The 21,152-nt window shown below is 47.3% G+C and overlaps 2 protein-coding genes across 11 annotated transcripts in view; one reads left to right on the forward strand and one right to left on the reverse strand.

The window, feature by feature from the left end:
- Positions 1-21,152, reverse strand: part of SERHL2 (serine hydrolase like 2) — a 47,726-nt gene that overhangs the window by 5,134 nt on the left and 21,440 nt on the right. For 5 of the 10 annotated variants that reach the window (XM_075935455.1, XM_075935452.1, XM_075935456.1 and 2 more), the window contains one exon: positions 17,754-17,838. In XM_075935455.1, coding sequence (XP_075791570.1) covers positions 17,754-17,838 — 85 coding nt within the window. The other 5 variants (XM_075935458.1, XM_006120495.4, XM_075935502.1 and 2 more) reach the window with 3 other exon arrangements.
- Positions 6,022-13,541, forward strand: RRP7A (ribosomal RNA processing 7 homolog A). The gene is made up of 7 exons (XM_075935557.1): positions 6,022-6,179; positions 7,052-7,194; positions 8,359-8,484; positions 10,262-10,385; positions 11,401-11,498; positions 12,068-12,266; positions 13,010-13,541. Exons 1-7 carry the CDS (start codon positions 6,107-6,109, stop codon positions 13,093-13,095), a joined length of 849 nt encoding a protein of 282 aa, XP_075791672.1. The 5' UTR covers positions 6,022-6,106; the 3' UTR covers positions 13,096-13,541.

Below are 21,152 nucleotides of genomic sequence, written 5' to 3' on the forward strand. Positions count from 1 at the left end.
AGTTTTCTTCCACATTTTTTCCAAGAGAATAACCTCCCCCTTCTGCCAGTGAGATATATTACCAAGCATAGACTTGTGTAACTCCCTCGTTTGCTCCACGCTCCTTGTGGCCAGCCATTAAAAGTGTACGTAGAGACTATGAGGGAAAGGGAGTGGTAAACAGTACCTCCTAACCTCCAATTTACAACCTCTGATGAAAGGAGATGCCCCTCTTTTTATTGTCACTTGATACCCGATTTCATTTTTTAAAGCTGCATTTGGGATGGAGCCAGGTGTGATTCTCAGAAGCAAGTCGCATTTTGACAATTTTATCTCGCGATAGGATACAGCTTCTGCCTGGCTATTACATGCTTTGCTGATCAGCAGCTGTGACACTTGGAAGTACTGAGAAGAATCCAGCTCCCCTGTTTATCAGCTGATGGAAGAGTTTGGGCTGGGGAGAGGATATATGCACAGGTGGAGACATACAGCTTCTAATCTGCTGTCACAGTTAAGCCTTTGCTATTGTCCTTGTGAAGTTCAGTGTTCAGTAACAGTGAGGGGGAGAAAATGGCTCATGCATCTGTGTAATGTGACTATATCAGCCCCTTAGGGTGCCACAAGGGGATCTGCTCTTTCCTCCCTCTTTCTGGAATGACTCTGTAAGAGTAGAAACTTTGACCAGAACCACAGAAAATGGAGTTTCCTTTCCTTTTAGGTTGAATCATATCATGTTCTCTCATTTCCTGTTCTATGTAGGGACATGAGCTTTTTTAATTGGGTGGGATGAGGACTGGTAAGTTCAATTTTATGGAGAGGAGTGGGCTGCGGAGTAAGTCATGTCCTAATATGAAAGAAGTAATCCTCTTGTCCACCTGCTTGCAAGGAATATCAGTTATAAAAAGATTCCGTGTGAGCAGTACTTGGCTGCTTTACCCAACAGCTACTCATGTACATGGGCTAGAAGGATGGTGGAGGCACTTCATGGTCCAAGAGGGATGGCTATTGAGAAATCAGTGTAAGGGATCCAGCAAAGAGGGGAACATAGAAACAAAGCAAGCCCCAAGTAGAGCCACAAGAATGTACCTTCCAAAGAGGGGCTGTTCATTGATGAGCCATTGGCCTCTAGGTGGCACTTGCTGTGCTCCCTTTGTTAGCATAGCATTAACCCAGTGAGAACTGGGAAGTCCAGGTAGCTCTATTATGAAAAAAGAGGGAAATGAAGATGATCCCAAAATCTGGCTGAAGTTTTCAGCTTGATCCTTCCCAACTATGAAACTAAACTTTTCAGCACTGCTGACATTCTTCAGTGAATTCTGTCCACTACTGTTGTAGATTCAGACTCCATTCCTTGGTGGGCCCTGTGTTTCTTTTGCGCTTTTGTGCTAATTCTTTGTTCTGTCCAGCAGGTACAAACCATTCCTCTCTCATGCCGTATCACTCCTAACCATGGAAAGAACTGTTGACTCAACAAAACTTGTTTTTTTGGAATACTCATTGTATATGGAAAATAGTTGCACAGTTATGGAGGGGTGCTCCTTGAGAACTGCAAGTGTGTGAGGGGAAGGGATTTAAGACAGCAATTATTCCTCTTTTAGATCACCTATCACATCTGTATTTTAATAAAAGGAGGTGGGGAAGGGAGAATTAGGAGTTGGAGAAGACTATGTATTATCCATTTCAGAATAAATGTTTTGTTATACAGAGATTCAGTTCTAAACTTCTTAAGACACTGAGAGAGTTGACAGAGACCAGGTCAGTGGAGCTGTTGAACTTTGAATTAAGCCTGCTGCTTCAGCGGTATAGAGAACTGAGGAAGTCCCAAATCAATAATGTTGGTTCAGTGATCAATGTCATACATAGGTAAGCACAAGGTGGAAGAGAAAGAATGGCTCAACTCAGGCAACTAATACTCATGTGACCAAGTCTTTCAGCTTTGGTGCTGAAGTTCAGCCCAGCTCTCTCTGTTGTCAGAATTATTACCAGCTGATAGCTGGTTGCTGTTCTATGATGTGAAATGAGATCAGTAGTATTGGTCTAGTTTTTAGTAGCTAGGTAGCCACGCTACCAAAATGGACATTGTCTGTACGCATTATTGGCAGCTTAGAGGCAAAAGAATGAATGGAGCTTTGAGACTGAATAACCCTCAGAGATTAAATATGTTGGTGAGATGACTGGAGAAGTTTGTGTTGCTCCGTACCTGTTGAGAGGGGCCTTCCATGTACAGGTCTTTAAGATACCTTTCAGGAGCACTAAGCTCACAACACATTTAATTAGAGAGTAGTTCCTAACTATATTTTGTCCGACCCCTTTGGTAATTCTCACTTCATGAATGTTGACAACAGTTGTAACAGTGGAGGGAAAGATATGTTCCAGTGTTCATTTACACAGTAATCATTTTGGAGCAGGGACAGTGCTGAGCTCAGTGGACTCTGAAACTAAGTAGGTTCTTACAGTGTTACTGCAATATAAATAAGGCCACAAGAGTTTTTAGGAGCCTTACACAGTAGCACTACTCTCCTGCCTGGCTCAGAAAACTTTTGTCTGTGCTTTTCTCCCAGTAATATTGTTTTTATCAGGATAGATGAAATATCTACAAGGCCACCAACCCTCCAAGTGATGGACAGTGTGTGTGTGTGTGTGTGTGTGTGTTGAGAATGACAAGAATTCCTGTGCTGCGTCCTGATTTGTAAATGTTCATATGCTCCATGATGGTGTATTTACCCAACCCACCTTAGGACAGGAAATTTGAGTTGACTGCATTGCCACTGCATTGCAAAGCCTCGTTAACATGGATGCTTACCTTCCTTTCCTATTTGTCAAGAAACAAGGTGGTCTTCAGCCTAATTAAGACCATAAGGACTGTGTGGAGCAACATACCCTAGAACTGCCAGTGACCACCTAGGAAGCATGGAAACAGAACCTACATAGTGACAAGCTTTCAAGGTTTATCTTCCTGTTAAAGGTGCAGCCTTATGGTTCTTAAAAGTTTGTCACTACTGTTGAGTACAAACTTCATGGATACAAACTGCAGTAACACTAATCTTTTTAGAGGATTGTTGCTCAGTTGATCCAAAGGCAGCAAGACATGGTGTGTTTGGGTGTCCCTCTTGCCTAAAAAAGTTCTCTGTGGTTTTATACACAAACCCTTGGCCACAGTTGAAGAAAAGATACAGGACTAGGTATGTCACTAATCTCCATATTTTTGGCATAGGAAGTTCCTTTACTGTTGTGAATTTAGATACATGCATTAATGATTCTTGTTTAAGAAAAAGGTTTATTAAGAGTGGTCACGTTATTGACATTTTGATCATAGGTCAAACCTAGGGTAATGTAACCAATATGGGAATCTTATCACAGTTTTGTTTCCCTATAGCCCAGTAGCTCAAAGCTGACCATTCAGAATATTCGGTTTGTTTATACTGTAATGGAGACTCTGGGTCAAAGATGAGTTCTACTAACAGACTTTAGTTTTAGAACTCTAATATAATTATCAAGTTATAAAAAAAAAGGGAATTTATCATGTGTTTTGTGTAAGGGTGTAGCAGCGGGGGGGATCTTGACCATGGTAATTTTCAGCTTTCCCATGATGTCTACAAGGTATTCAAACATTTATCCATATCCAATTTTTATTCATAATTTAAATAAACCAAATCTTGCCATCCTGACTGGATCAGTCTATTCTGTTAATCTTGCTAATTTAGAGAATCTACCCATCTGCTTTAGGCTTTCTATCTCAGCTCATCCCAACCTCTCCAAAGAGCTCTCACATCTGTGACAAGCAGAAACTAAAATGGTTGAGCAACATCTTTGACTTGTGCTCAGTTGAAACACATCTATGTCTTAAAGAAAACTGTGTCCCCCAAGGGAGCTGAGATTCTCATGTCAAAGAGCCTTAGATACAGGTGCTCATTTAATAAAACTCCCTCTTTTTTATTGATTATCTTTTTAAGCATTCTACTAGTTCAGTGATTTTTGTGTGGTTCAATGTGGGGTTGTTAGAGACTTAAAAGCAATGTATCAGAGGGGTAGCCGTGTTAGTGTGAATCTGCAAAAGTGGCGAGGAGTCCTGTGGCACTTTATAGACTAAGAGAAGTGTTGGAACATAAGCTTTCATGGGAAAAGACCCACTTCATCAGATGTATGTAGTGGAAATTCCCAGAGGCAGGTATAAATATGCAGGCCAGAATCAGGGTAGAGATAACAAGGTGACTCCAATCAGGGAGGATGAGGCCCACTTCTAGTAGCTGATCTGGAGATGTGAATACCAAGAGAGGAGAAGCTGCTTTTGTAGTTAGCTAGCCATTCACAGTCTTTGTTTAATCCTGAGTTGATGGTGCAATTGTGCATACAGGTAGATCACTGATGATGTAAGATCTTCATCAAGCATTCTGGGAACTACGATACCCACATGAGGAAGTGAGGAGACAGATTAACAGAGCCAGACGTGTATCCAGAAGCCTCCTGCTATGGGACAAGCCCAAGAAAGAAACCAACAGAACACCACTGGCCATCACCTACAGTCCTCAGCTTAAATCTCTCCAGCGCATCATCAGTGATCTACAACACATTCTGGACAATGATCCCTCACTTTCACAGGTCTTTGGAGGCAGGCCAGTCCTTGCCCACGGACAACCTGCCAACCTGAAGCATATTCTCACCAGCAACTATACACCGCACCATAATAACTCTAACTCAGGAACCGATCCTTGCAACAAACCTCGGTGCCAACTCTGCCCACATATATACACCAGCAACACCATCACAGGACCTAACCAGATCAGCCAAACCATCACTGGTTCATTCTCCTGCACATCTGCTAACGTAATATACGCCATCATGTGCCAACAATGCCCCTCTGCTATATCATCGGCCAAACTGGACAGTCCTTACATAAAAGAATAAATGGACACATCAGATACTAGGAATGGTAATATACAAAAACGTGTAGGAGAACACTTCAATCTCCCTAGACGCACAATTGCAGATCTAAAGGTAGCCATCCTGCAGCAAGAAAACTTCAAGACCAGACTTCAAAGAGAAACCACTGAGCTACATACAGTTCATCTTCAAGTTTGGATTAAGTTGATGGTGTCAACACAGATATAAAGACTGTGAATGGCTAGCTAGCTACAAAGCAGCTTCTCCTCTCTTGGTATTCACATCTCCAGATCATCTACTAGAAATGGGCCTCATCCTCCTTGATTGGATCTACCTTGTTATCTCTAGTCTGATTCTGGCCTGCATATTTATACCTGCCTCTGGAAATTTTCACTACATGCATCTGACAAAATGGGTCTTTGCCCACGAAAGCTTATGCTCCAACACTTCTCTTAGTCTATAAAGTGCCAAAGGCCTCCTTGCTGCTTTAAAAGCAATGGTTTGTGTGGAATGAGGTGGTTGTTCAAGTCCAGTTTCTAGTGGCCCAAATCTCCATATTACAGTTGTCAGCATCTCTATGTTGGGTAATAAAGATAAAATTCCTCTCTTCCCTTGGACCACTCTTTACTCCACTGTGAGAATTAAGGCTTATGGACAGTAGCGGGAAAGAGGAATGACTTGTAAAGAACTTGTGTTGCCTAGAGCTTTGCTGCACTTCTTAATTTCCCATCTGTAAAGCAGTGCTAATCCTTGGCTACGAGAGGGTTGTTGTGGGCTCAGCTGCGTTCCCAGGAGTAATGCACTGACCTGCTGGAAACTGCCCTAGAACTGAACTTGTCCTACCAATGGAAAGGGCCATGAACGTGCATTGACTGGAAGAGGGTGGATCCTATTTTCGCACCTCTGTGGAGCTACAGCCCGGCCTATAGGCAGTAATAGCGGCGTGAAGGAGGGCCCTGCATTTACCAACCCCGCCCGCCACACGCTTAGCCCGGCTGCACCCAGCCCTGCTCTAGCCGGCGCCAGCGCGACGAGAGGGGGCTGCGCCTGACCACAGCCGGCTCCCGCGCACCCAGCGCCGCGCTCCGAACCCCGCTGTTCATCGGAAGCCCCGCCCCCTGCCCAATCACAGCTTGACGCCAGCGCCTCGCCCAGCAAACGCCGGTCCGCGAAGGAACTACACCTCCCGGCGGCCCCTGCGCGCCTCAATGTCCTGACTGCCGACGTCACGTCCCGGCAAAGCAAGATGGCGGCCGGCAGGAGACAGCATGTGACGAGCGCGGAGGCTGGGGCGCCAGCGGCCCCGGCGGGCTACACGGGTAACAGGCAGCGGCAGCCTGTGGGGGAGGGGCGCGCCCAGCTCCACGTCCCGGGTTCCTCCCCCTGCCCCATCGAGCCCGGCTCCCCTCGCGCCCGCGGAGCCCGGGGCCGGGCGAGGGTGAGCGCGGCCCGTGCGCGGGGGATTGGCGGGGCTGGGTCTCCTCTAGGGCGGGGCGCCAGCCCCTGGCCCGATGCCGCAGCAAACCCACCAGCTCCGGGGTCGTAAGCAGGGACCCCGGTTTCCTGCGACTTCCCTTCTCCCCGCCCCAGAACAAAGCCCCCCCGCCCCCAGGGTGTAAAGGCGATGCTGGAGTTCCCTTTCCCCGGCCGCACGGTCATGGGTTACCGATCTAGTTACCCCTGGAGAAGCAAGTGTGAAGTCTCCTCAGTGCCATCAGTCACTGAAATCAAATACAATGAATAGGCTTACTCCGCAGCCGCCCAGCTCGAAAGGCAGCACCGTGGTAGCCTCTAAAGGTGGCAGGCAAGCTGCAAACACCTGGGTGGTGCCACCTTCAGAGCTGGGACCCAGGCCATCAGCTGCTGCTCGCCACTCTGCCTTCAGAGCTGGGTGGCTGGAAAAGTGTATCTGTAAAAATGCCAATTACACTTTTTCCTTTGGAAAATGGATTTCTGGATTCCCTAGCCATGAGTAAAACACTCTGCAGATTGATGCACTTTCCTGAGTTGTCAGAACTGGTGGGTGTTGGGAGGATCTGAAGACACATCTCTGGAAGCCAGGTAGAACCTGGTTAGGTAATGTAGCCAATAGTTGATGGTGCTGCATCCTAAAATGTTTTCTGGAAGTTGATACTTTGCTGAAGTCAGTTGCTGTAAATTGCTGCACCTCTTTAAAAATTATCCCATTTAGCTATTCCAGTTAAGCTGTCTAAGAAGCAACAGTCGCCTCACTTTCTGTATGTGAAGGAACACAAAGTCCGAGAAGGCACCAATACAACCCACCCTGCAAACCGCACTCTTTTTGTCCTTAATATCCCCCCATATTGCACAAAGGTGAGTTGTTGGGCTGGAAGAAGTTATGAAAGGAATAAGTAAATGTCTTTTTACTGAGGACTGGTGTGACAAATATGTTACTACTTGTATGGGAGAGCTACAAGGACCAAACAGTGGTGCAGGAAGAGGGTGATGAAGACTTAAAGGTCATGCTCCCTCTGAAGCTTTGTCTAGAACAGGGGTAGGCAATAACATGGTGGCAGTTGTCACTGCTATATTTACCTGCACAGCCGCAGGTACCAGAGATCACAGCTCCTGTTGGCTATGGATCACCATTCCCAGCCAATGGGAGCAGCAGGAAGCAGTGTGGCTCAGGATACCGCTTCCCACAGCTCCCATTAGTCAGGAACAACAATCTGCAGTCAATGGGAGCTGCAATCACCAATATCTGTAGCCATGCAGGTAAATATAGGGGTGGGAGCATGTCAGGAGCTAACCTTGGTGGACCGAATCTGGCCCATGGGCTGGTATTTGCCCACCCCTGGTCTAGAATAATGGAGAATATGTTTTGTTTGTTAGCTGACCCCGTTTGAAATGCTGTTTGGGATCCAGTGTAGATGTAGTTTAATACCTTTTAACCCAGAGTATCTAGTCAAAGACAGCTGTAGTGTGGAGCAAATGTTCATATTGATGAGCTAATGAGGTTTTGAAAATCACCCTTTATATCTGTTGCAAGGTACAGTGTGATCACTTAAGTTCATATCTTTGTTCTTGCCTATAAAAAAGGTAAATTTGCTTGGTGCTCCTCCCATCTTGTGACATATCCAGAACCCATAGAGAGTTGCCAGAGATTTGCCCAGGTACCTTCCTTAAACTCAAGGGAGCTGCATATTGATACTATAAGGCAGAAGTCTAAGAACTATATTACACCTCTTCCACAAGGAAACTGGTTTAAGCTTGCTCAGTCAGCACAGAGGTGTAGGATATAGTTGCTTTTAAAAGTCCAACCAATAAGCCACCTCACTGGCCAAAGGATTAGGGGCCTTATTTCTCCAATAAAGCACCTCAGAGGAGGATGGCAATGGCCATAATGTGGTTTCTTTGGAAGTAGAGCGGAAATGGGGTATCTATAGAAGACTGTAGCCCCCGTCTCTCAATGGGAGAGCACATGTAATTTTCTCTCTCTCTCTCTCTCTCTCTCTCTCTCTCTCTCTCTCGTATTAGGCATGTCTGTCCCGACTGTTTTCCTGTTGTTCATCTGTCCAGTCTGTGGTCATGTGTGAGAAACCAGGGCCAGAAGAGAAACCAAAGACACCCAAGTCCAAATTCTTCAATCTCAAGACAGTTCCGGTAAAATTCAAGGGAAACTCTGAGAAGAGCAGTGGGAAAGGGAGCATGTTGGAGGAGCTAGCATGGGGGAAAAAACTCAAGTGTTGGTGGGGAAAGAGGCCCCCTGACGAATTCTTTGATTTTCACACATACAGAATGGGAAGCAACTGTCTAGGAAGGAGTACTGCAGAAAAGGATCTAGGGTCATAGTGGACCACAAGCTAAATATGAGCCAACAGTGTGACACTTGCAAAAAAAGCAAACATGATTCTGGGATGCATTAACAGGAGTGTTGTAAGTAAGGCACAAGAAGTCATTCTTCCATTGATCAGGCCTCAGTTGGAGAATTCTGTCTATTTCTGGGCACCACATTACAAGAAAGATGTGGAGAAATTGGAGAAGGTCCAGAGAAGAGCAACAAGAATGATTAAAGGTCTAGAGAACATCAGCTATGAGGGAAGACTGAAAGGACTGGTCTTATTTAGTTTGGAAAGGAGAAGACTGAGGCTATGTCTAGACTGCAAGCCTCTTTCGAAAGAGAGCGTCTAGACTGCACGCGGAATTTCGAAAAAGCAAGCCGCTTTTTCGAAAGAAAGCACCCAGTGAGTCTGGATGCTCTCTTTCTAAAAAGCCTGTTTACTTTCAAGAACGCCTTCAAGAGCACTTTCGAAAGAAGGCGTTCTTCCTCGTGGAATTAGGTTTACCACCGTCGAAAGAAAAGCCGCAATCTTTCGATTTAATTTCGAAAGAGCGCGGCTGCAGTCTAGACACAGGTGAAGTTTTTTCGGAAAAAGTCTACTTTTCCCGAAAAAACCCCTGAGTCTGGACACAGCCTGAGAAGGGAACAAGTTTCTAAAAGGGTGTCATGAGGAAGAGGGAGGAAAAATTGTTCTCCGTGGCTTCTGATGATAGGACAAGAAGCAATGGGCTTAAATTGCAACAAGGGAGGTTTAGGTTGGACATCAGGAAAAACTTCCTGTCAGGGTGGTTAAACACTGGAATAAGTTGCCTAGGGAGATTGTGGAATCTCTGTCTCTGGAGATATTGAAGAGCAGATTAGATAGATGTCTATCAGGGATGGTCTAGACCAGGGCTACTCAATACACAGCCTGCAGCCTGCGGTACAGTTTGGGTTTATGTGGGGCTCAACATGTGGCTTGCGGGTAGGATCCTTTGAACATGGCCTCCTTTGGGAACACACTCCACAACAGCGAGGCATCCTTCAGGTGGAGTGAGGATTGAAAGACACAAGTGGATGGGCTGGCTGCAACAGACGGGTACAGTGTGTCAGTGTTTCTAGCCCCCAGGAAGGAGGTGCTGGGGCTTTATGGGAAGTGCTGGCTGCTTAGCTTTGTGGCCAGAGCCTGAGAGGTGCCAACTGGCTCACACTAGCCATGTTTGGGTCCGGCACCGCTGCTTAAAGCTTAATCTTCGTATTCGTGTCTGTCAGTGTGAAAGAAGCTATTTGCATAGATATTTGCATGTATATGCCTTAAATTATGGCCCTTGGCATGTGCTGTGTGTATCATTGTGGCCCCCGGGGCTTCCAAAGTTTAAGTAGCCCTGGTGTTGGTGCTTGGTTCTGCAGTGAGGGTATGGAACTGGACTTGATGACCTCTCAAGGTCCCTTCCAGTTCTAGGATTATATGATTCTATGACTTTTTTTTAAACTGTCTCCTGGCAACATCAGTACTGGCTGGGGCCTTATTTCTCTAATAAGGCTGCTGTTCTCTGGGCCTGTTTGCTCTGGGGGTGCTGATCAGTCCCTGACTGTACCAATGTGTTGCCTTTTCCCTAGGGATTCCGAGTGGCTTACGTGGTGTTTAAGAATCCAGCTGGGGTACAGGCAGCCAAGTCCCTATCACTACAGGGCCCTCTGGAGTTATCATCAGAGAATCACCCTGTGAAAACTGGCATCCACAGTAAGTCACTCTGTGCTCTCCAGGCTTGGGGAGTATATCCGAGGGTTTCTGATCCTGGCTCTACTGCACACCATACCAGGGCCATCCAGATAACAGTGATTCTCACATGCCCTATGGAGCACAGAGTTTGTCCGGCATTTCCCCTGCTCCTTCTTTTGTTCTGCATTCCTTTAATTCTTCACTCACTCCACATGGAGCATCTCACACTAGGTGTGTGACCGCTCTCCATAGTCTTTCAGAATCTTCTCTCATTTGGGGGAGCTGGCCTTGACAGGGTGCTTTATTGACATTAATGAGCTACCCAACCTGGAGCGCAGGCCATGGTGAAGCCAGGATTTCCTGTGCTTTGCACCTCCCACTATTGCTGGCTGACTTGCTTTAGATTAGAACGATGTGATGCCCTGGAGGGGGATGCTAGGTTCTCACAGCAGAGGGAGTTACTGTTGACATTCGAACTCTTGACTGTTTAGGGCCCTGGCTGGCTTGTGTAGTGGGGCATAGAGCCACTCTGCTCTGACACTGGATTCTCCCCAACCCTAGACACGAGTGGCTATATGTTGCTCTCGTCACACTGCTGTTTGTTGGCCTGTGTGAAAAGACCTGGCAGGCGTCAGCCCAGATCATGATGAGAAAGATGCCCAGGTCCCACAAACCACTGGCAATATTTATCATTCGTTGGCTTCCTTGCTGGCCATTAATGTTTGAGTCTATATGTGTGCGTTCCTCTTCTCTATATGTTTTTAGCAGGTGTATGTCCCTTTGGGGTCTCGTATTTTAAATTTTTATATGTATTTGTATTGTGTTTAAACATTTTTTTGAAAGCCGCCTCAAATATTTTAAATAGAGAGGTGGAGTAAAAATATTTGAAAGAATGAATGAATGTTAGCAGGCAGGCCCAGAAGTGATGCATGGAGATTGGCCCAAGAGTTGTTCTCTTCAGACCTGCACTGAGGCCTCTTGTTGAAGATGGGCTCACTGCCGAGGCAGCCACTGACTTTTTCCCTCCTTGTCTCAGAGTGGATTGCTAGTTATGCAGCTTCATTGGTGGATCAAGCGGAGCTGAAGGCTGAAGTAGACACCTTCATGCAAACCTATGACCAGAAAATAGCAGAGGTAGGGAGGACAGATGAGATAAAGCAGGCATCTTTTCTTAAGGGATTCTCTGAGCCTAGCAACTCCTTAGAGATTGTCATTGCTGACTGGCCTGTTCATGTTGGACAGAGTAGCTCTTTGCATAACAACAGGAATGCTCTGGTCTTCCAGCGTTTCACATACTGTCGGTTTGTCCATGCTCTTTATCTGCGTGGCTGGCTGGGAACAATCTCTTTGGGACTATGGTGGCCGTCTCAGTTGCTGGCAGGCGGTGCCCTGGTGCTGCGTCTGACAAAGCCCCAGTACCTTTCCCACAAAGTGTGCTATAGTGACCAGAAACATACCCACCCTTCGATGACCCAGTGGCTCCCCTGGCTGGGATGCTGTTGCTCACATTGTCAGCCACTGAATATCACAATTCTGCAGCTCTGCCAGAACACTGACCTGGGCCGCCTTGTATGGCAGAGCAACGGGCGCTTGGAGTGTGAGGGAGGCGTTTGCTGGGTGATAGGCAACTGCTGTGGACTGGAACTGGCCATCTCGTGACAGGTGTGGACTAAGCTGCGTTCTCTCCTATCCTCCTCATGTAGGAAGAAGCCAAAGCGGAGGAGGAGGAGGGTATTCCGGACAAGGAGGGATGGGTGAAGGTAACACGCAAAGGCCGAAGACCAGGACTTCCCCGGACAGAGGCTGCCAGCTTGCGGGTGCTGGAGAGGGAGAAGCGAAAGAGGGCACGCAAGGAGCTGCTCAATTTCTACGCCTGGCAGCACCGTGAGACCAAGAGAGAAAGTGAGTTGTATAGTGTAGTCATTTCCTGCCCCTGCCTGTCTTCACCAGTCCAGATTGTCACCAATGCTGATGAGTGAGACCTGGCCATTGCTGCTCTCCTGCTGTCAGCTGCATCACTTTAGGCCATGATCCTGTTGGATTTTGGGAGCTAAACAGGGCAGGGTTTGATTACTGTTTGGATGGGAGACCTTGGAAGAAAACCTAGGGTCCTGGTATTGATCGATGGTCATGTTTTTCCCCTCTGTTAGTGCAGAAGCAATACCTAGCAGAGTGCTGGAGGGTGCTCGGCTGAATGGCACATGATCATAGATCCTTGCTCTTACTTTCATTGATTTGAGTCTGTGCTGTTCTTTTTTAGAACCCATTTGTTAGCCCCAGTAAGCATCCTGTCCAAATTCCTGTGTTCTCTCAGTTCCCCTTGTATTCCCAGTGAGTGTAACTTTCACTGGCTGCATACAGGCAGCTGTGTAAAAGTAAACAGTGTCACGTTCCATCCAAAAGGGAGCTGCAGCGCAGTGGTGGATGAGTGCATCCCTATATATGCAGCCCACATTCAGTACTGGTGGAATGGGAACTGCACCCACTTCAGTGGCTGTTGAGCCCACTTTTGCTGGGACAAACTTGCTTCCCAGTGAAGTGCATTTGTGAGGCTTCACGGTACAGGAATGTAACTCTGCTGCTCTTGTTACTGTGACCATGCCCATCCTGGTCCTGCTGCCCCCAACCCTTCTTCCTCCTTGCAGACATAGCCCAGCTGAGGAAGAAGTTTGAGGAGGACAAGCAGAGGATTGCACTGATGCGGGCCCAGCGGAAGTTCCGGCCATATTGAGCCACTCTGGGCACTGCTGCTTCCTTGCCCGTTTCCCTGGAGGGCGCGTTGAGTTCCGACTGATCACACTGAGGGGCCTCTACAAAGTGCTATGGAGCCAACTTGTTCCCTCTGCTGTAAGCTGGGCCCTACATGGGAAATCCCCAGTGGGTCACAAATGGACAGTTGGGTGAAGCTTTTCATCTGCTCAATATGCCGGTGGGGCAGTGAGCCAGGCACAGAAACCTCCATTAAGTGCAGTTCATAGGCTGCAGTCCCTCTTAGCTGAGTGGGCTGGCACCCCCCGTACTCAACTTTCACCTGTTATCTTGCTGCACTGTCCCCTCTGGGCATCTGTCTTAAACTGGATCCCGCAGCAAGAGGCCCACCCTTGGGCCTGTGACGACCACAAGGGAGCTGCTGCTGTATCAAAAGCAGCAAATTGTAAATAAACTGCCTGTTTCCTATGTGCTGCCTTATTGCCCTTGTCAGCCCTCAGTGAGCAGCTCTTCATATGCCTGCTTGAGTGAATACCAGGGCTGCGTACTCTATGTAGCATGTGCTGGGCACAGCTCCTGCCCTAATCCAGGCCCAACTAATATATTGCCTGCCCCGGTGCATTCCCCTTCAGTTTGGGAGGGGTGGTTCTTTCACACACATTGCTCTTATTTGGAAAGAGGGGAGAAGGGCGCAGAAACATTCTGTGGGGGGGAGGGGGACTTGAGAGCCATTGGCCTAAACTCTGGCTGCGTCTAGACTGGCCAGTTTTTCCAGAAAATCAGCCGCTTTTCTGGAAAAACTTGCCAGCTGTCTACACTGGCCACTTGAATTTCCACAAAAGCACTGACGATCTCATGTAAGATTGTCAATGTTTTTGCGGAAATACTATGCTGCTCCCGTTCGGGCAAAAGTCCTTTTGCGCAGAACTTTTGCACAAAAGGGCCAGTGTAGACAGCCCAGATTTGTTTTCCGCAAAAAAGCCCCGATCATGAAAATGGCGATCGGGGCTTTTTTGCGGAAAAGCGCATCTAGATTGGCCACGGACGCTTTTCCGCAAAAAGTGCTTTTGTGGAAAAGCGTCCGTGCCAATCTAGACGCTCTTTTCCGCAAATGCTTTTAACGGAAAACTTTTCCGTTAAAAGCATTTCTGGAAAATAATGCCAATCTAGACGTAGCCTGTATGTAATAGAAATCATTTCAAGCCCCGGGGTGCAGCAGCATTGCTAGCTCCAGCACCATTGGGGAAGTGAGATGGAGTGGGGAATGCTCATGTCCCCAAGGCCTTTTCAGAAACAGCTAGGGGTGAGCACCGTGGTGGTATTGCTTGTGGGCTCACTAGGCTGTTCCTGATTCCCACCCTGCTGTCAAGGATGTGGAGCACTAGAAGCTGCCACGGGCCTCCTGCTTGTGCCTGTAAGGGCGTTGAGCTACTTGGCTTCTCCTGTGTTTCAGTAAATTCACAAGGACACAGCCCCAAAGTGTCTTGTGTTTGACAGCACAAGGGGGCCTGTCTGTATAGGTTTGTCTAGGGGAGGGAAGCCCCCACAGGCCTGATTCTTCCCTCTCCCACCCTTTCTTTCAAGTACAGGTGACTGTTTTAACAGCCCAGCTCTCTTTCAGGGTAAGTGACCCCCCTTTACTACAGTGATGGCAGCTAGACTAGTGCTTGTTTAGTACATGGGAAAATTGGGGCCACTTTTGATCACTTTTGGTGTCAGTTACAAGCTAACTGCTCACTTTGAGGGGACGCTAGAAAATGTTTGTGGTTGCTGCTGTTCATAGTGTTAATGCTGCAAAGTTTTTCTTGTATATTTATGCATAAGCACTCTCTCTATTATAAGCAGTAGGTAGTGGTGGGGAAGTGCAGGCTTATCCACCCAGTCTTCCCAGGGCAGCATATCAACAAAATGAAACACAGGAGGTTGCTTCCTGCTGATGAAACTGCACAAGGTTTAACAGGGAGCTAGACCTTAAATCCAAAAGCTGTTCGTGTAGCAGGTGAAGTGGAGGCATGAGGTAGATCTCATCCCCATCTGCATTTGAACACATGGGAGTTTACTCAGCTCTTCCTTACGGAAACTCCTCCCTGCCTGGGTGCTTTCTGCCATTCCCAGGGTTCAGAAGAGGAATGAAAATCACGTAATGGGCAAATTGCAGGGCCCAGATCGGTTAAGTTCAGTCTCCAAGGCTGTTATGCTCTTTGCTCTCTTGTCACTGCTGCTGTCTCCCCCAGGAAGCAGGTAACCAAGCCCTGATGCAGGATTCTAGCCTACAGCCTGGCTTTGGAGCTCTGGTCCCTCTTTAGGAAAGCGTTGATGATCCCTGCCACTACTTCAGGCTCATTCAGATGCACAAAATGATTCCCAGTCACCTCGGCTAACTGGAATCTGTGCTAGAGGGAGAGAACACAGGTAGATGTGAATGGGAGCAAAGACTTCTCCATGAAATCTGCACTCAGCCTGTGGAACTCACTGCAGCAGGAAGCTGTCAAGCTCACTGCTGGGGATATAAGTTTTCTCTTAAAGAGCAAGGAGTAACATTATTAGCAGATGCTATAGACATGCCAATTAAAATAAGTATCTCATGTGGCACAGTTGTACAATCAGCTGAGATGGGCTGGCAGGCATATGTCTTCAGTGAGGAATACTGAGCATGGGGGTAGAGGCTGCTGTAGGCACAGGTAAACAAGGCAGCTGCCTAGAGTAGCAGAATCATGGTTCACGAGGGCATGTTCTGCCCCATGCTAGCTACTGTGGTGTGGGTTGTCTGTGGATGCTGCTTTAATGGTTCCTTAAAACACTTGATGCTAATCTGGTTTCAAAGAGGACTAGATCAAAGTGCATAAACAAATTGTTAATGCACATCAGCATCTCCCAGCACAGGTCACTGTGTGAACCATACAGCTGCTGGGCTCAGCTTAATCACTGCAGGCCTGCCTGTGGAAGAGTCAAAGAATGAGGGCTCTGCCCCAGTGGCAGATGTGGTACCCCTCCTGTCCTAGTGGTCCTCATCTCCTATTGTGCTACTCCAGCCCAAGATACCCTTTCCCTCCATACCCTAGCCCCCATCCACACTATCCTAGCTTTCCTGTTCCCCATCTTCCACATGACATCCTGCACCCAGCTGCACTAGAGAGAAGCCAAATGGCTATTTCCCCCCTTCTCCAACACACTCGTAAAACTTGGCAGGGATGGAGTGTGCTGTCGCCAGACTTGGCTGACTCCAGGGTCCAGCTCTGCTTCATGCCAGCTGCCAAGTCCTCAACTGCTAGTGCTGAAAGGACATGGCGGCTACTTGTTGCAACAGAGACTAGGCAGGTCTGGGAAGCAGGATGAACCCATCACCCAAGAGCCTGGAGGGTAAGATGGGAGGGGAGGCAGGGGCTTCGGACAGTCCCAGGCTCAAGGGGGATCCAGAATGGTCAGGGACCCCTCCCCCTTTTGTAGTCCTTGCATTTTTCCATGCACCTGATGATCCCCTGAGGTCTGCTCTTTTCCCCAGTCCTCCTTACCCGCTGTGGTCAGCCCCTTTCCACCATGCCCTGTTCTCCCCATCTGCCCCAGGAGCTGCTCTCTGGCCCTGTTTTCCTACCTCTTTCCCCACCACTTGTACCCCATTTGTCTCCTCTCTATTCTGGTCTTCACACATCCTGAAGTCCTGCCCCACCTGTGTATTGTGTCTTCCTCCACTCCCCTGCCTTCATGTCAGAAGTGCCATTCCTGCTGCATTGTAGGGTTCCCTGAATTAACACCCAAAGGGCTTGCTTGTGGGGGGGCAGGCAAATAGACCCCTCTTCACACACAATGCCACAAGTCTGAGCACATGGTGCTGTCAGATAGATCCCTAATGCAGGGCTGTTAGCTCCTCAGGATGGGGAATCCCAGTGTGGGGTCCTTCCACGGCAGCCTGTTAATAGAGGAGCACGCTGCTTCAGTTGCTGTGCTATTGCCCCGAAAGGAGGCTGACCATTGGGGTCAGTCAGGGAGTTACTCCAGACTCTGTATGAGGTGACCCCTTAGAAACGTGAGTTCTATTTTAAAAGAGTCCTTTAGGTCCAACACAGCTTTGTATCAGGTCCTGCTCGCAAACCCACCCAGCCAGGCCTGGGTTGTCACCAGCTTAGCACCACAGTTTGATCCAGCACACATGGACTAGACTTTCCCTTGTGCCCTCATTTTCAGTTTTTGTGCCTATGAGGGGGACTTCTCCCTAAGCCACCAACACGTGCCCAGCATGAGGGACAATCTGCCATTTATACCCTTGCTGGGGGCTCTGGCCCATCAGCCTCATCAGCAATTGTACAAACCTGGCTCTGCCTATATTAAGGGTAAACATGGAGTAAGCAGAGCACTGATGTAGGGCCTACAGTGGTAGATTGAAGCACCCTTTGATCAGGGGAAGGGAGAGCCCCTTCATCTGAGGCATCCGGCTGCTGGGGGGAAGTGGAGAAGGACATGGCCAAGCAGTTGTTCAGTAGGGGCTCTAGTTTCCAATGAAGGAGACAGCCAGAATGAGACAGGGTATGAAATTGAGGCACTAAAACTAGTCTAGTCAAACTCCCCAGATGGAGGCTTATTTTGGAGTAAGAGTGTCCACACCAAATGTTATTCTACAGTCACTATTTCCCTGGGTGCACATCTGTCAACAACTGGGCTTGTCTGGCTAGTGCTTGCTCTCACCTTAAGGTTGGACTGGAAGGCTTCCTGAAGCGGCTTCACAAAGTACTGGCTCTTCTTTTCAGGATTAAAAATTCCATCCTGTGCTCTAGAAAACAGTCACAAAGTTCTGTGTAAGACACAGTATGGCTTAGGCCAAATCTCAGCTGCTCTCCTGCCCTGAGAGGCAAGTCAGAGAGAGCAAGCAGACAGAGAAATTAGACTAGCTCACCCTGCCTTCCACAATCACATATTTGTAGGTTGTGACTAGATCACGGGACTGTTGTGGACAAGAGTTAGTCTCACTTGACTGAGTGAGGGAAGGGACCAAACTTAGGAGTCGTTTACCTAGCAAAGCCCCTGCTCGAAGAGTGGATTGATCATGGTACATAAGCTCTTAGGAAAGCTAAAGGCCAGCATGGCTTTGCCTGGGGTCCAAAGACCAGCTTCACCCAGCCAGCTACTCCATCTCTCCCTGGTGGCTTCTCCCCCCTCGTATGCATGCATGTGTTTGGTTTTGTCCATTAAACAATTCAGGGCATTAGTCTTCTCTGGTCAGCAGGCCCAAGGGGTTATAAGAGGAGCCACTCAGGAAATGCTAAAACAGACAAATTAGAGAAAACAAAACAAACCCCACACTAGTAGGTAAGCAACTAGTTGAGTTGTCTACCTGATAAGACCAGTTATCCCCCCCGCCCAGTTCTCTGTATTAAACCAGCTCTGGGAGGGAGTGGGGTGGAAGGAGAGGCAACTCTTACTACATATAACAAGCAGAGCCACAGTGGTCCCATAGCTGGTGTAAGCCAAGACTGCTCAGTCCCAGCTTGTGCTACCTCCGGGAGCTAACCCCCTTAATCAACTAATCGAGTAGTCAATGGAAATTCCACTGACTATTCAATTAGCTTATTAACTGGTTCTTAACATCCATACCCCACAAACAAGTATTTTGTGAAAAAACAGCAAACAGTCCTGCAGCACCTTAGAGACTAACAAAAATGCAGATGAGCTTTTGTGGGCACAACCCACTTGTGGTTGCCTAATTTTAACTTTTAAGGGAGGCTGCAATACCACATATCTTCCACAAGGTGGTACAATGTGAAATTAAGAATCCTTTCCCCCTACATTTTCAAGATGACATCTCCAGAAAATATTATTGGATTCTGCTGGATAGAGAAGAAAGAGCTAGACACTTATCCCATGTTCTCCTAAGGTAAAAGTTCCCAGGGTTCTATTTCTGTAACAAAAGGAGGCTAAACCAGCTCTGCAGTTGGTTTCTCCTCTTTCATTCCTCCCTCAACTTCTAGTGGAGTTTCATTTCATACTTTTCAGAGGTGCTTTAAGGTCCCAATCAGAATTAAGTGGCACACTTGCTAACAAAAGAAGTGGACATGACACCAGTCCTGCAGACCTTGTCCTCTAAGAAGAGGAGCAACATACAGTGGAGGCAAAGTATAATGTTTATAATTTACTTGTTTTGCCTTATTTAAATCAATTTGTGCCCAGCTGCCCCTTCTTGGAGGAGGTGTGATAAAAGCAAGCAGTTGAAAAAGGTTTGTGGGGCGTAGTGACAATGGTCTTAGCTTAGTTTTGATGATGGGTTTTTCCAACTCTGGGAGAAGTGGAGAAATGGGCAAACCAGGCTAACATCACTGGGGGAGAGAATTAGGCAATGAGAAGTAGTTAAAGAAGAGTTTTAAAGACCTGCACAAGTTTCTTGATATTATGATACCAAGTTCCTTTGTAAAGCATTTAAGTTCTACTGATGGAGAGTGCTTTATAAGAGGTAGTAATTATTATAATGAGCTAACCTTTTAATGTCCTTCACCCTCCTTTGCCTCATCTTTCCTCACCATTGGTTGGTACAGTATGATATGTACACTTCAGGCCCAGTCAAGCTCCCAGTAACATGAACATCTCAGCCCGACACTAACGGGAAACCGTGCCAGGCGTTCAATGTGCTGTTTGCTACTTGTTCTGCATCTGAGTTTAATTCAGCACCTGCTCCTCTTCAAATGCCTCACTTGTGAGACACTGCCATTGATCGCATTGATAAGCCACTAGAATGATCACAGGTGGGCAGCAAGGGGCCAAAGATGGGAACCAGGACAGCTATCATCCCATTGAGAGGTGGAGAAAAGAACAGCTCTCTGCTATGTATTTCAGAGAGTTTGTGTGTCTGTCTATCCCCAAGTCAGGGGACATGCACCCCTCTCCTAGGTGTGCCAGCTGCAGCGGCCATAGGCAGGTGCTTCTCACCTGGCCCCAAGCTACTATGGTTAAAGAGGACTGGGGTTGTCCTCTCTCCCTGGCAGGCTGCATACTGAACCCCTCATCCCCAGCCCCACCCCAAAGCAGTGATTTGAAAGGAAAAAAAAACACCTTATTTGAGTGAAGGACCCGAGCAATGCCAGGTAAATCGTCTCATTGTTTATATTAAAGTAGTTCCTGCCTCGTTGTCTTAATGCTCCAGGATGCATGCAGTGCAGAATGGGTGAGAGTTGTGTTCAAATTTTCCAAGTAGTTTTATAACTTTTGAGATGTGTTTTTGCTTATTTTTCTTGTTAAAGGCAAACTCCACTCAGCAGTTCTCCTACTGAGCCATTTTAAAGTCTTTGGTCATTTCTCTTTCACACACACCACCCCCTGCTGAATAGTCAGAATTCTCCAACTGTTATTTCAGCCCATTCATGCGATGAACTGAGAGATGCTGCTTTGGGTTGGGTGTATAGGAGGAGAAAGCTGGCAGCAGGTGAGATCCACTTACACACATAACAGGAATTGAGCAATGTCTCACAATGGGTTTTTCCATCATGAAAGCTCCAGTACAAGCATTTCTTTCCTCCCCCTGCCCTTCCCCATACAGAGCAGGGAAACAAGGTTTATAAGAGTGACTCTCTCCTTTTCCAGATGACCAAACCCATTTCAGGAATCTGATTTCTTTTGTAACTTTCCCCCAAGTTTCACCTCACTTAAAAACTACCAAACAGAATCAGACATAAATATGTAAGAGTATCACACCTGCACTATTACTGAAAAATTGCTGATTTTCTCATTGTTACCATGTAACTGTAAAACAGATTGGAATATAAATATTATACTTACATTTCGGTGCATAATATATAGAACAATATAAACAAGTCATTCTATGAAAGGTTAGTGTGTACTGACTTCACTAGTGTTTTCATGCAGCCTGTTGTAAAACTAGGCAGATATCTAAAGGAGTCGATGTACCTCTGGAAGTCCTCAGTGTATCCCCTGGTTGAAAACCAGAGCATAGGGTGCACAGAGGAAACCTGTCACAAGTCCATAGGTGCACTTTTTGAAAGATCCGGTAAGCAGGAGTCTCTAAAAAAAGTGTGTGTGGGGGGGGGGGAGAGCAGCACCTTCAGAAGGGGAAGAAAGCCTGAGCCTGGAGACAAAGGA

Source organism: Pelodiscus sinensis, chromosome 1 (genome assembly GCF_049634645.1).
Source record: "Pelodiscus sinensis isolate JC-2024 chromosome 1, ASM4963464v1, whole genome shotgun sequence".
In the NCBI taxonomy this organism is placed as follows: Eukaryota; Metazoa; Chordata; order Testudines; family Trionychidae; genus Pelodiscus; species Pelodiscus sinensis.